Consider the following 15,692-nt stretch of genomic DNA (forward strand, 5'->3'; position numbering starts at 1 on the left):
CTCACTGTCTTGGTGTATTTTATTTTATTAACCTTTTTTATTCACAGAAAACTGATTAATTTCAAATGATGACAGTTTCTCTCATTTTCTTGCATTAATTTAGTGGCAATAAAATATCAGCCATTACAGTGACAAAAAAAAAAAAACTTTTTAAATTAAGTACAAAAATTTACAGAAATTATGCAGATTCCTATGATGCAGTGTGATCGTGACGTGCTTAGAAATACAGTGGCCACTTGAGGGCGATAGAGAGCAATTTTTGTTTTATACCCGTCAAATTTGGCAAATCCTAAACATTCAACTCTACTTAATCACAGTTTTAAGCCAGTCAATAGGAAACAATCACAAACTAGAATTTTTACGTTTTGAATGGTTGTGATTAGTCTGTTTTAGGGTAGTGTGTTTATTGATGTTTTCCATGAACAGCAAGTGAATAACAGTGCGATGAAGGAATCATAAAACATTTCTGCATATAACGTATTCAATTATCACGCTCTTTCTAGTTAAAGCAGTTATATCTATGTCCAGTTATTTTGACTTCAAAAATACATTATAAATACTGTAAATATAATACTTGTATGTGTTTTCCAGCTAAAGTAACATAAATGTTCTCCAAATATTCCAGTCCAAGATGGTAAAAGTCCATTGTTGTTTAATGATCGGTTTTATGGGTCAAGCTTATTTTCATTGGCAACCCTGATTTGCTGAGATGACCTGCTCACTGCACACGAACCATATGTCAGCATTTGTATGATGTCCCAGAAGTGGCAAGAGTCATCAGTTTTTCTATATAGGCTACATCTCTCGATTTCGCAGACTTTATATTACTTAAAGATGTTTGCAGAAGATTAAAAAAAATTAAATATGGCTGCTGGTGCTCATAAGTCAAATAACATGTGCTTGAATGATCATTGCAACGCTTTCGCAGTAATTCTTATCAATAAGTCAAAAGACAACAGATGTATAAAAAATATCCCACAGGAGGTTCTGCAACTTTAAGTCTCTGAAAGTCATGCTTAAATTTGTAATTTTAAAGGGATAGTTAAGCCAAACATCTGGAAAATAAAAACGTAATAGATTATATTTTGAAGGATCTTGGTATTCACTGCCTCTCAATGTATTAAGAAAAAAAAAGATTTCTCAAAATGTTGTAAATTCATTAAACGATGACAGAATCTTAATTTTGGGGTGAACGATCTCTCTCTCAGTAGTATGCTTATAGCTGTCAACCCTCCCGTTTTTTCCGGGTTTCTCACGTATTTTAGGTCTTTTCCCGCTGTCTTCCCGTTTTAGTATTTTCCCGTAAAATATCCCGTAATTTTACACTATGGGTTAACTCAGAACACGCATCTATCTGTGTCTGTGAAGTGGCTTGCACTTGGGTTGCTTGACCTCCAGTACAGCAGGTGGCAGTAGCTTAGGCCACCATCGAAGAAGAAGACAGTTACAGCGGCGCCAGCGGGCGGGAGGAAGAGGGGAAAAGTAGCGGGAAGTGAACTTCGAGAGAGTAGATGAGTGTGATGTGCGATGATGGATTAGGACGCCGAATGCCAAAATCACTGAATTAATCGCCAACCAAAATTATGTCGATATTTGAGTAAATGGGAGTCCACCTTCCACTACCTGACAAGCAGCCATGTAGGTCCAAATTATGCCTACTGCAAAATTTGTCGTTGTCGGGAAAAACGACGTTTCTCAGCACGAAATTATTATTAATATTAAATTATTATTAATATTACCTTGTTCATAAATAAATCACTTTTAACATATCAATTGGTCTGTCATTCTTTAATATATATTGTGTAGTTATAAACTCTTTAGACTGTTAATGATTAGTGCTTTTTTTTTTAAGTTTGTGGATAAGAATCGTGTAAAAAAAAAAATCCCTTATTTTGGGGATGGATTCCGGGAAATGTCCCTTATTTTCAATGTTCAATGTTGATAGCTATGTGCTTGATATGCTACATCAAAGCAAACTTAATTACATTTAGCAAATGCCTTAACACCTCTCTTCTGATCTCTGACAATTTGAATGCTAACTTGCACTACAGATACACATGCTTCATTCTATCAGACATAAACAGATGAGAGCAGGATCATTAGCACAGCATTAGAATAATAGTCTGATTCTGATAACAGACACTTTTTAGCACTACACATCAAGGCTTCAGATAGCAGATATGGTTCTCAACTGCTTCAGGATATCATTAACATGAGCCACTGGCATCTAACATTAATTCTGTATTCTTTTACAGGTGCTTCTCAATAAAGTAGAATGTCGAGGAAAAGTTCATTTATTTCAGTAATTCAACTGAAATTGCGAAACTCATGTATTAAATAAATCCAGCGCACACAGACTGAAGTAGTTTAAGTCTTTGGTTCTTTTCAATGTGGTGATTTTGGCTCACATTTAACAAAAAGCCACCAATTCACTCAATTCAACCAATTCATCTCAACAAATTAGAATATTTCATAAGACCAATAAAAAATTTTTTTAGTGAACTGTTGGCCTTCTGGAAATTATGTTCATTTACTGTACATGTACTCAATGCTTGGTAGGGGCTCCTTTTGCTTTAATTACTGCCTCATTTTGGCGTGGCATGGAGGTGATCAGTTTGTGGCACTGCTGAAGTGGTGTGGAAGCCCAGGTTTCTTTGACAGTAGCCTTCAGCTCATCTGCATTTTTTGGTCTCTTGTTTCCCATTTTCCTCTTGACAATACCCCATAGATTATCTGTGTGGTTCAGGTCTGGTGAGTTTGCTGGCCAGTTAAGCACACCAACACCATGGTCCTTTTAACCAACTTTTGGTGTTTTTGGCAGTGTGGGCAGGTGCCAAATCCTGCTGGAAAATGAAATCAGCATCTTCAAAAAGCTGGTCAGCAGAAGGAAGCATGAAATGCTCCAAAATTTCTTGGTAAATGGGTGCAGTGACTTTGGTTTTCAAAAGACTCTAGGACCTTGGTTTCCAAATGAAATACAAAACTTGCTCATCTGAAAAAAGGACTCTGGACCACTGGGCAACAGTCCATTACTTCTCCTTAACCCAGGTAAGACGCCTCTGACGTTGTCTATGGTTCAGGAGTGGCTTAACAAGAGGAATACAACAACTGTAGCCAAATTCCTTGACACGTCAGTGTGTGGTGGCTCTTGACCCCAGCCTCAGTCCATTCCTTGTGAAGTTCACTCAAATTCTTGAATCGTTTTTGCTTGACAATCCTCATAAGGCTGTGGTTCTCTCGGTTGGTTGTGCATCTTTTTCTTCCACACTTTTTCGTTCCACTCAACTTTCTGTTAACATGCTTGGATACAGCACTCTGCGAACATTTTTGTGACTTACGCTCCTTGTGAAGGGTGTCAGTGATTGCCAGAGACCTTTTAGAAAGCTCAAGAAAACCTTTGCAGGTGTTTTGAGTTGATTAGCTGATTGGCATGTCACCATATTCTAATTTGTTGAAATTTGAATTGGTGGGTTTTTGTTAAATGTGAGCCAAAACCATCACAATTAAATGAACAAAAGACTTAGACATCTTCAGTCTCTGTGTGCATTGAATTTATTTAGTACATGAGTTTCACAATTGAGAGTTGAATTACTGAAATAAATGAACTTTTCCTCGACATTCTAATTTATTGAGAAGCACCTTTCATTCCTCGCATGTTGTTTTTAACAATCTGACTTTCTTTTGTGAAGTTTTCTTTCAAGATTCTATCTCCCATACAATGAAAGTGAATGAGAACCAACAACAAAACAAAAACACCATATTTGTCCATACGACTCATTCCAAGTCTTCATAAGCCTTCAATCGATTTTTTGGAGAGAAATAAATTAAAATTTATACTGATATTCACTGAAAATCTTGCCTAACAGACATGGTCACCATTCTCGTTCATTGTATGAAAATCCTTTTGTTTTCCACAATAAATAAACTCATTTTAGTTACTGAAGCCGTGAGGGTGAGTGAATAATGACAGAATGTTCATTCTTTGGGCAACTGTCTCTTTAAATCTGCAATTGAGGTGCCAGAAGAGCATCTACGTAATCCTATAGGCTCAAAGACCGACTATAATCACTGTTTGTCTTAGATGATCTGTTGATCCACCTGTGGTTTCTGACTCGCTCTCTCTCTCTCACACACACACACACACTGTCTGCAAAAATTATCATATGAGGCTTGTCCCATCTGAGCCTGTCGGGCTCTAACTGAGCTGAGATGTATGGGTGTCAGACTTATTTCAGTACATACAGTATGGTGTTGAAGGACACTGTGTTGTCTTGGCGACAGACTATCGATGGACTCATCTGGCGCTTAGCAACAGAGGCCATATAAACACCTGGTCGATGGCACACCTGTGTCGGCAGAATTGAAGACTTTGAATTCATATAGATACATAGCTAACAATGTTGTTAAGCAGTGTTGATGTAATGATGCATAAGGTCAGAGGTGGACTCTTGTCTACCTTTTCTCAAGCACAGGAGACACAACTATGTTGCAAAACATTGGAGAAATAATCTTTTTTTTTTAAGAGTGAAGGTGGATTTATAATTATATTTGGGGTAAAGGGTTTTAAAACTCAATGTACCTTCCACTTCAGATAATAATGTGTTGCTGGGTAACACATAAATGAAGTTAGTGTTTTAATGTTCTGTCATACATGCATTTATCTTCATATGTGCCAGTTCCACTTATGACTTTAGACATCCTGAATATAATTTTCACATCCAGCGTGTCTTTCTGATTAGTGTTTTTGGAGAAAGAAAATCAGAGTGTGCGTCGAAAACACGTCAACGGCATAACCTTGAATACTCTTGCTCAGACATCTATTATCACGCTGATGTATCCGTCACGTCAGCTTCCAGTGATTCTTTCAGGTTTCCAACCTGTCTGTTACAGAACAGCACAGTGCAGTCACTCTCTGCTTAGTCTGTTTAGGCCTTTCCTTTGATGCAACCCTTCCCCCAGTTCAGTCCGCGGGTTGCCTGACGCACCTCTTTTACTGTGGCTGTAGAAATAGTGGCCCTAATTCTGATCCACTGGAGGCATGAGACAGCCCAGCACGCCCCCTAGAGCGGACAGCCCTCTGGGCCGTGGTCCTGACAGGCTCCAGGGTGTCCTGCATGGGCCCACAGAGCAGTCAAGTCAGCTGATCTGAAAACAAACAGTGGAAGATAATGAGCACAGGAGAGCTTTTTTCAATCACAAGAAAATTAACTTTCTTAATGTCTTTTAAGAAACTCCTAGTTTTTATTTATTTTTATTTATTTTTTTATATTTTATATTTCTGGCAAATATGTCCATCATTGTACACTACAATTCAAAAGTCTGAGGATAAAAAATAAATAAAAAATTATTCAGCAAGGATGCATTAAATTAATTAATAATATCACAAAATATTTTTATTTACAAAATCATTGCTGTTATTTTCATGGTCATCATTCAATTCAGCTTTACCATAAGAATTTATTACATTTTAAATTATATTATCATGTAAATATTAATATGTATTTATATATTTATATTTATTATATATTTATAAGAAAACATATTTCAAATTAAATATATAATAAATTTAAATAATTTATTTCACATTGTAACTAATTTGTTTTTATTGTAGCTTTACCAAATAAATGCAACCTTGACGAGCAAAATATATTTAAAAAACACTTCCCCCAAACTTTTGAATGGTAGTGTAAATGTTTTTTTTTTTTGTTTTTGTTTTCTGTAAGAAATCTGTTAGCTTTAATAAAAAGATCTGGAACATAAAAATAAATTATTATAATTATAAAAATACTTTAAATGAAGTATTGTGGTTTTATATGTCTGCCTAAAAAAATTTAAAATGTTTAAGTAATTAAACATGAATATTCACCTTAAAAAAAAAAAGGAATTCTGCATTGTAACACTGACAGGTGCAACAACGGTTAAATCCCAGTGTGTCAAGTGACCCTGCCTTATTAAAGTCTGTTCTACAAATGACATAGAGATCTGAATTAAACAAACACAGCAACACAATCCTGGTCAGACATATGCTCTGCATTTTAACCCAGAACAAAGTGTCTGCCAGGTCCTAAAATAACAGCCTAGAGCCCTATTCAGGTTAGTGCTACTCCGTATTTAGGCCCAGTGTGAGTGCTGTGGTGCTCGTGGCTCTGCGGCGTCTGAAAAACATTATCTCTAGAGTGACGAGAGAAGGGGCCGAACGTGGAACCTTGGTGTTTCTATGGCAATGTTTGAGCAGAGTTTCATGAAAAGATGTTTCAGGGCCATGAGAGAGGCAGGAAGGGAAGTAGGAATTAATAAAAGACAGTAAATTAAGGCGGTGGTTTATGGTATACACAAGGTCTTCCTGCTCAATCAAAGCTGAGGACAACACACTGACTGCAGCTTTAACAATAGCTACCGGATAATTTCTTCAGAATTCAAATGAGATGCTTTTCACCCAGTCGTACCTCAGAGGTCCTAATTCTATTCATATGTTGTTCTGCAAGTCCATTCTGCCGTGAGTCTTCGCTGTGGTCATGCGAGCTCCGGCTGTTCCTCGTCGCTGCCGAACTCTGTGTGTCGTTCTCCCAGCGAGCAAAGCCTTTGCTTTTGGATACTTTGCGGTGCGGCCTGTACCTCATCTTGGGGAAGGTGTGTGACCCGCTGTCTGCAACGGCCACCCAGCCGTTTTCGGACCACAGGGGTTCTGTCTGCGTGGCCTGACTGGTGGTGGCTCTCTGGAGCCGCACTGAGATGCGCTGAGCTGAACCGGTCATCAGCGTGATGGACTTTCCCTCCAGGTCGGAGCTGGACGATGGTGACACAGCATGGAACGTAAACACCTCATCATCATCATCTGTGCAATAACAGGACACGAGAACATTAGCAAAGGGAATTGGGGAACTTGTTTGCAAAGAATTATCTTGGTTTATGTTTAATCAGTGACTGGCTAATAGTTATTTTTTCATTGAAACCATATGGTGATACTTGCTTTCACATTAAATTATTAATATTATAATTTTTTTAAATGCATGTAGAAATGACGATACAACAGTTGTTAAGTGTATGTTTGTGTGTGCTCGAGAGAGACAGAGAAAGAGATCACACACATCTATGCATTTCACCCTGTTTTACTCTGAGATAAGCAGATGGTGATGTACTGTACAGGTGTATTTTCACCTTTACAGGTGGGCAGGTTGGGGCTGCTGGGTAAAGAGCTGTGTGTGAGCACTCCAGGAGACACATTGCCTAGTGATGTGGACCGAGGGAGACGTCGACAGGCCAAAACCAGTAGCTCACGACACTGTTTATGGCAGTTCACACCACAATCTGAAAACAAGCAACAGAAAGTGTGCATTTACATGGATAGATAAATAAGATCAACTAAATAATCAGAGAAAACAAACTAGTAATGATTTGACAAGATTAGTGCACTCCTCAAGCATCAACATCTACTGTGATTTTTCTCTATTTATTTATGTTTTACCTTTGCACTTGTATCCTTGTTTAATAATTCCCCAGAGCTGAAAACATGGACCACGGGGTGAAAAGGAAGGCCATGTAGACAACAAATTGGAGAGAGAGAAGAATGTAAGTAAATATAAATTGGGGAAGAAGTTCATGTTTGAGTTCATGGTTTTCTGTACACAGACCCATGAGTAATAAACAGGATACTTCCACACATTGCACCCTTCCTGTGCAATATAGTGTGACAAGGTAGATCTGTGTGTGTGTGTGTGTGTGTGTGTTTGTGTGTGAAAGTCTGTTTAAAGGAATGTGCATGTAACTCAGCAGATTCCTGTCTAACCATCTGTGTTAATACAGAACAATTTGAGCAGCAGTGATTATTACTGAACACTCACTGTAGTGTATACACTCAGTCTATAGTTCATCAGCGCAGAATATTTAGTTCAGTTGCAACAGGAAAAGTGCTGCATTTACTAAGAAAGACATAATTTTGTACTTTACTTCTGTTATACGTATATATATCTATATATATAAATATATATAGATATATATACATACATATACAAACATTCTCCATTTCTTCTTGTTTGAAAGTTTGGGTTGGGTAATACTTTTAATTTTTAATGTTTTAGAAAGAAGTCGCTTACGCTCATCAAGGCATTTTTAAAGCATTCTTGCTAAACAAAAGTATTTTTCTATTCTATAGAATTTCTTTAAGAAAAATTAAAACGTGACGGACTCCAAACTTATGAATGGTGGTATATTTCATTATTTTTAACGGTCAGCCACTTGGCCTGTAATGAGCATAGCAATACAATTTCTTACTTAACTAACCAGAAACCTTGAGAGTGAGAAACAGCTAGAAACTGTTGTTTTAAGGATTGGTTGATGTTGTGGTAAACTCAGGTCTTGTTAGGTTTTCTTGTTTGCACACACATACACACACACACGCAGTAATGAGGCCCTCAGAAGACTTCTACTGAACTTCAGTCCCAGATAGTAGCTCTGCATAAATCTCTCAAAATACATTAGCAATTGTGCTTATGCGAATGGAAATAAGTAAATTTAGTATTTCTTTATGAGCCAAATAAAATCAGCTCTTACAAATCCAGCGCAGTGTTCACAGAATGTTGGCTTCAGGTAAGTCATCTCCTGGAAGTTGTGAATAAATCCAGGCCCCATCTTACACTGCAGCAGCGGGTTGGCACGCAGGAAATATGCCATCATCTCATCCTTACTGATCAATCCATCCCTGCACAAAAAGAGAGAGATCATCATTATATCCTCCAACTCAGTGGTTCCCAACCATGTTCCATGTTGACATGGAAAACATGCAGTGTTGGGGGGCCTCCAGGAACATGGTTGAGAACCACTGCTCCAACTTATAAAGTGGTATTTCTTTGCTTCCTGTGTCAAAACAGGTACGATATCTGAATAGAACCATTAGTGTGAGTTCAAGAGCTCAGGAGAAATGCACGTAGTCACATGTCAGTAATACGGTTTGAGCACTGAACTGCTAAGATGAACCACAGAGGACACCTGGGGAATATCTGAGTGTGTGAGAGAGTCTGTGTGTGCCTGATGCTGTGCATCCTTTCCTGGGAGATATGACCTTTAGACTTCTGACAGTACAGCAGGTAACATACACTGAGCAGCTGCATGGCCTGAGGTGACTAATGATGCATTACACATGATGCATTTTCTTTGATCATTAAAAATAAATATATAAATAAACTTTTATGGATTCATACAGTGGCACAGAAAGCATCAGGCTTAAAAAATTGCAGTATTTTCCAAAATAAAAAAAAAACTGCACTTTACTGCTGTTTAAAAATGTATTATTTGTTGTTTAAATATTACATCATGGGTGTTGTTTTGTCAGCATGCCATGCTCTGCTCCATTTACAGCGATTAAACATGCTTACGAATTTAGCATGGTTGAGAAGAACCCTTTGTGGAATTTCCAGGCACACTAAATCGACCCTGGCGGGATTGAGATGCGTCCCCTTCCAATATCATTGAGTACTTCTGAATCTCTGCCCAGACTTCAGAGGATCAACAGTACAGACTATGAGCTGCTCTACTTACTGGTCTTTATCAAGCACGCAGAAGGAATCGAGGAAAGGGAAATTTGCAGCGATGCTCTCAAAGTCTTCCTGAGATATGTATCCGTCATGGTCGTGGTCATAGTTACGAAAGACAGACTTCGCATGCAATGAAAAACAGGAATACATATAGTGAATGTGTTGCAACACAGATCTGTTAAATGTGCATTGATATAATCTACCATACAATCATATTCATCTGATTAAACCATTAGGGAAATTAGAAATAGGTTTGACATAATCATAATATTCTGTTTTTTATCAATATCATAAATGTCTTTGAGTATTGATGTTGACAACATCTTACATCCACAACTTTCCTGATGTGTTTGTTCACCACCGAGGGATCTGGTTTGGTGGTGACCCCAGAGGCCCAGTCCAATGGAGCCAGAGGTTTGTTGGGCGTCGTGGGGGATGTGGGCTGCAGAAAAAACATGGATGTTATGAAATCAATTCTGTTCTGCACTGATTTTTACAAATCCATGTAATGGATGACCAAATGACCAAAAACATGTTGAATTAGTGTCTACAATCATAACACTGCAATTCAAAGGGATTTCAGGATTTACACAAATAAGCAATTATTTTTCAAGGCAAATCATTTTGTAACATTATTAATGTCTTTACTGTCACTTCTGATCCATTTAATGTATCCTTGCTAAATAAAAAATAAATTATTAATAAAAAAAATATATATATATTGTATGATATGAATTTCTGAACAGTAGTGAATGATCAGAGCACGCATGGGCCGTATTGTCATCTTACCTGAGATTTGGGGTTACGGGGTTCTCGAAGCAGAGACAGCTCGTATATTTCATCCTCTGTGTAGTACAGATCCAAGGACAGCTTTACACAAAAAGACATAAAATCAAACCAAATCCAATCATTTCCCTAAGTGGACAAAAGCACTGTGATTCAGTGCGGCGGTGAGCCTTTGACTGAATGTGGAGATTTATGAGCAGAGACGTGCGAGCAGAACTCACAGTGAGCAGGTAGATCAAGTCCATGTTGGGCTCCACCTGAGCCACAGCGCTCTGCAGGGACACCAGCTCATTAAAGGTGAGATACAGCTGATGCATCTTCACGATGTTCACTTTCCCATCCCCCACCCAGTCCGGGAAGACCACGTGCACGGCGATCAGGTCTTTCAGGTGAACACCTAGGATTGGGATCTTAAACCCTTCGCTTTCACTAAAGGCTTTGCGGTAAGCACAGTAATTGCCTTTTGACGAAACCAGCTCTGTCATTTCATTCCAGATCTGTCAATAGCATAGAAAATGACAGTTACTGAAATTAATCACCTCTTTCTGTTTTGTGTTCTAAATATCACACGTCTGACCACTCGCTTTTTTGTGTGTGTGTGTGTGCATTTTCATATACAAGGGCCTGCAATGACACCTAAATTAAAACTAAAATGTATTCATTTGCATTATACGACCAAACATCAAACCAAGTGACATCTGCATTGTGCAAAACCTTTGTACAACAAACTGTAAGATTATGTCTTTTAACATGTTTCCAACATCAAATGAACTCCTTCAGCACTGGGAGCTGGCCTCCAATGACAGTTTGACGTTACGGAAAAGGGAGTGAATAGTTTCCTAATCCTTCTTAAAGAAAACTAAACAGCTGTATATGCAATGACTGTTGCACCTTGGTGACCTCTGGGCTGAGGTGAGAATGAGTTTCCTTCAAGCGGGAAATAGAGCTGTGACTCAGACCCCCGACCACAGCCATCAGGGTGTTAAAGTTCTGCAGGTGGAGCAGTTTCTGAAAGAGAGATATATGGACTGTCAGATTGATCGATAGATAGATAGACAGATATATAGATAGACATAGATATAGATTTGATCCATTAGTTCACATATAATCTAGGGCTTTTCATTTGCAGTATAATTGCACAAGTGCTGGCTGATCTCATGAAAGCACAGCTCTCCTTTATTACTGGAGCTCCAGCAACTCGACACTTAACATCTATTAGCTGACATGGATCATGCCCAGCAGGCCTTAAAACAGAGACTAAAAGCACAGGCTTTGTACTGAATGGATGCCTGGGTGCTCTTCACAATAGAGGCGTTTCATACACCCCTGGCGGCGTGAGAGCAGGCAGGAGGCTCCCTCTAAATCTTTTGCTGGCAGACATTTACATATCAAAGGGGCTGGAAATGTCATCTAGCTGCTTTCAGAATGCACTGACAGAAAGTGGTTTGCTGGGTAAAGGGTCTCGCACTAGCGGAATCAATGGAACAGTCAGACAGCGCGTCACTTTAATGGGTTACCCAGAACGCATGTTTATTTTCAAGATTACTGGCCTTTTTCCATACTTGGTCCTTTCATAATGAGTAATGCATTCATTTTATGGGCTTCATCACCTTGAAGTTGCATTTCCTGTAATTTGCTTATCTTTTCCGTTTTCTTTCTTACCCCTGTTTTATTATATATTAAATGAATTATTTAGGAATATACCTATTTCTATAGGCAAGCTGAAGATACATGTATGTTCTTACCTGTGCAACATGGATGTATTTGTTGATGACCTCTGCTCTGTGCTGAGGGGTGAGTTTACTGAGAACCATCAGCTGAACCCACTGGGAGATCCCATTAAACAGAGCGATAGAGCGCTCTAATGTAGGGTTATCCACTAGACAGCCATGGATTACGTAACTCTGGTAATCCGTGAACTGAGAACATAAAAATAAAGACACATTCATACAAGTTTTTAAAGAGAAGCATATTAAAAGCAACGCTGCTACCATCAACAAAGTCATATGACAGTAGTTCAGCTGTTTTCAAAGTAACACAACTTTTCCAGTAACAAGCCTCTTTTTGCAACCAGTGAATAATTGTGCTAAATGAAATGGTCATTCTGATATATTGACTCAGTTTCATTCTATTGAATCGACTCATCTTAAACAATTGTTGGATTTTAGTGAATCGATTAGTCCTGAATAATCCCCTCTTTGTCTCTTGCGTTAAGCATTACTTCACTTTCTCACCAATAGATCCTTTAGAATGAGAGTCCAAACTACTACTACTGAGGGTGAGTACATTTTCATGAAATTGAAAGTTTTGGCTGAACCATTCGTTTAAATGTCATGGTTTTCCAGAGCTTCTATCACATTATATTTACAAAGTTTGGTACTGATTTAGAAGGGAGGAATGGATAAAGGAAGGATGTTTGCTAACTGAAAAAAATACTTGAGTGTTAGCTGCTAAGAATAACAATGTAGGCCAATGGAAAAAATCAGCAGAGCTGATAAGTGAACCAAAGTGTGTTCTCATATGCATGGACTTTTCTCTTTTTATATCACAAAAACAAACACACACAAGCATTATCTTCACTGACGTAAGTCCTCTACAGCTGCCAGCCTTCCCAGGTGAAGGAAACACTCTATTTTTCCATTTCTGCTGTGCACACTAACCGAAATCCTCCTGATGGACTTGTACTCTAAGAAGGTGAGGTGTTCGGCCAACTCAATGGGTTCCAGATGATCAAACAGCAGCGACGCTTTACCCTTCTTCACCTGTTTCTTTCGCTGAGTCAGTTTACGCATCCAGTCATATGAGGGGCTGAAGAAAAAAACACGTTTTCACTGTTTTATGTTCATTCATAGTCTATTACTACACAATACATTAAAAATTGTTATTTTTTCCCAACCTTTCAGTATACTGTATATTCATTAACATTCTCAGACAATATAACATTATTAATTTAACATACTATTTAAATGGATCTTCATTTATGTCACACTGTCTCAGTAATGTCACAGCACAAACTATAATTTAGTTTAGGCTCACTAACCAAATATGACAAGACATCTGCCATAATGTCATAACAGAATCATGAAATGTGTGAAATTTAACATGCCATTCAGTGTTAATTAGTGCAAAAGTCTAAGCGGCAGGTGGATAATTCTCTATGCAATCATTTCCACATAATCTGAATCAGTGATTAAAACACATGCTCATTAGTATCAAGTTATGCCAAAAAAAAGGGCAACATTTGAATTTATAACAAAGTATTTTCATCTTGATTAAACCGATGTTCATGATTAAAGTAAAACAGGTCAATAGAACTGAAGCGGTCAGTGATGGGCACATTGTGAGCAGATACACAACCATCAGAACCTGTGTGAGTGCTTTTGTGTTGTAACAACACTCACATTGTAGAAATGTCAAGTAGTTTAATGTGCTCGTCACCACCCAGCTGAGCAGCTGCATCTCGAAATTCTTCTGTAAGACGGATCAAACCCAGATCCAGATCAAACTCTGCAGGGAATTCAGCTATCCAGTACCTACACACACACACACACACGTTTGTTTTTGTGAAAAGAGGGGACATCCCATAGGCGTAATGTTTTTTACGGTACAAACTGTATATTCTAAAGCCCTACACCAACCCTACACCTAACCCTCACAGGAAACTTTGTGCATTTTACTCATTCTGTATGGTTTTTAAGTGTTTTGAAAAATGGGGACATGGGTTATGTCCTCATAAGTCACCCTCTCCTTGCAATACCTGTGTCATACCCATGTCATTATACAGAGTTGTGTCCTGATATGTCACAAAAACACGCACGCACGCACGCAGACACACACACATACACACACACACAGGTTTGAAAGTTATAAATTACATTGAACTTTCATTGCTGTGGCTAAACACAAGTGTCAACCAAAGTGTACAAATGGCTCTCTGTATTACAGAGAAAGTATATTTTTTTCTCCCCCAGCTCATTTACATTTCAACGAAACGATAGAAACCTAATTGTTGTAACTGCAGGCTGATGAATTGCTTGTCCAATCACATTGTATATATCAGTTTCCTCTACTTCCAGTACTGCTCCTGCTGCCATACTTAATGCTGTTTGTTGTCAGGTAACAGCCTTGAGAAAATCTTTAAACCCATCATCACCGTACGTACTTTGGGGAAATGTAACCTTGAAGCAGAGTCTGAATTCTGCAACACTCTCAAAACAAAATCTTTACGTTTCTTGAGCACTAAATCAGCATATTAGAATAATTTCTGCAGGATCGTGTGACACAGAAGACTGGAGTAAAGGCTGCTGAAAATTCACACCACAGAAATAAATTACATTATTAATAATATTTTCAAATATAAAACATTTTAAATCATAATAATATTTCAAAATATTACTGTTTATTTGGTTTTATACTGTACGCATCAAATAAATACAGCCCTGCTAGCCTAGAGTTGATTTCCTGAGGACCCCATGAAAAACACCAACAAATCTTGCCTGACTAGATATATCCAGTAAATATTAAGGTTACATTTTAAATCAAGCAAGGTTACTTTTCCCCCAACAGGACGCAGTTCTGCAAAATACTGACCTCCTTCATTTTGTGATGTTTTTGTTTTGGTGACTCTCACCAAGTCCCTGGAGAAAGGAACGGATGAAGTGTATTTATGTCAGATGCATGCCCTTTATCGTTAATTATGTAGATGTTTTTGACTGCCCGACTCACTAAGGGCACGGAGACCCAAAGACACATTCTTTTCTGGCTTTTCTGCTTTTTTGAGACATAAACACCAACTGGAAAGTGTGCCCAGCGTGAGTCAGAGTGACATCATGCAGTTAGGAGGAAACAACTCAAGGGTGTAGGTATTGTGTAACCGTGCATATTAGTGAGACCAATGAGAGTAGGAGTCAAAAGGTCATCAGACAACTTTTACACAACACCTCAATTTACACTGATAACTGATAAGTTACACTGACCACAATTTGTTGGCATCTTTGTGTATTTGAAAGTGTCTTTTCCAAATTAGACAAAACTATTTCACATTTTTTAAACTTAATATAATGTTTTAAATAGCAAATTACATTGCATATTAAATGTGAACGCCATGAGTTTGTGTAAACCCCAACGATCATGTTCTCTAGCATGATCCAGAGAGAATTTTGTGCTTTGACAAAAGAAGACTTTGCATGGTCATGGCCAAATTTACTAGACTAATCATCTAGAAATAGGGCAGAAGTCTTTGATATCCTTATTCATTTAAAATTTCATTGTCAGTTTTTGTTTTATTATTCCTGTGGTGCTCCCAGTCAAAAATGACCAATCTACATATAAAAAAAAAAAAAAAAAAAAAAAAAAAAAAATCACTTATAAATTTTG

At 38.0% G+C, this 15,692-nt stretch overlaps 1 protein-coding gene across 1 annotated transcript in view; it reads right to left on the reverse strand.

Moving 5' to 3' along the window:
- Position 1: 1 nt before the first annotated feature.
- Positions 2 to 15,692, reverse strand: part of LOC128031741 (ras guanyl-releasing protein 3-like) — a 32,447-nt gene continuing 16,756 nt past the window's right edge. The window contains exons 5-17 of the mRNA XM_052620117.1: positions 13,718 to 13,849; positions 12,977 to 13,124; positions 12,062 to 12,235; positions 11,208 to 11,324; positions 10,538 to 10,813; positions 10,320 to 10,400; positions 9,859 to 9,972; positions 9,535 to 9,650; positions 8,551 to 8,698; positions 7,466 to 7,502; positions 7,159 to 7,308; positions 6,447 to 6,835; positions 2 to 5,145 (exon numbers count right to left, since the gene is read on the reverse strand). Of these exons, the coding sequence (XP_052476077.1) occupies positions 5,137 to 5,145; positions 6,447 to 6,835; positions 7,159 to 7,308; positions 7,466 to 7,502; positions 8,551 to 8,698; positions 9,535 to 9,650; positions 9,859 to 9,972; positions 10,320 to 10,400; positions 10,538 to 10,813; positions 11,208 to 11,324; positions 12,062 to 12,235; positions 12,977 to 13,124; positions 13,718 to 13,849 (1,891 nt within the window). The 3' untranslated portion in view covers positions 2 to 5,136. The remainder of the gene's footprint in view (positions 5,146 to 6,446; positions 6,836 to 7,158; positions 7,309 to 7,465; positions 7,503 to 8,550; positions 8,699 to 9,534; positions 9,651 to 9,858; positions 9,973 to 10,319; positions 10,401 to 10,537; positions 10,814 to 11,207; positions 11,325 to 12,061; positions 12,236 to 12,976; positions 13,125 to 13,717; positions 13,850 to 15,692) is intronic.

The sequence above is a fragment of the Carassius gibelio genome, chromosome A17 (genome assembly GCF_023724105.1).
Source record: "Carassius gibelio isolate Cgi1373 ecotype wild population from Czech Republic chromosome A17, carGib1.2-hapl.c, whole genome shotgun sequence".
NCBI lineage: Eukaryota > Metazoa > Chordata > Actinopteri > Cypriniformes > Cyprinidae > Carassius > Carassius gibelio.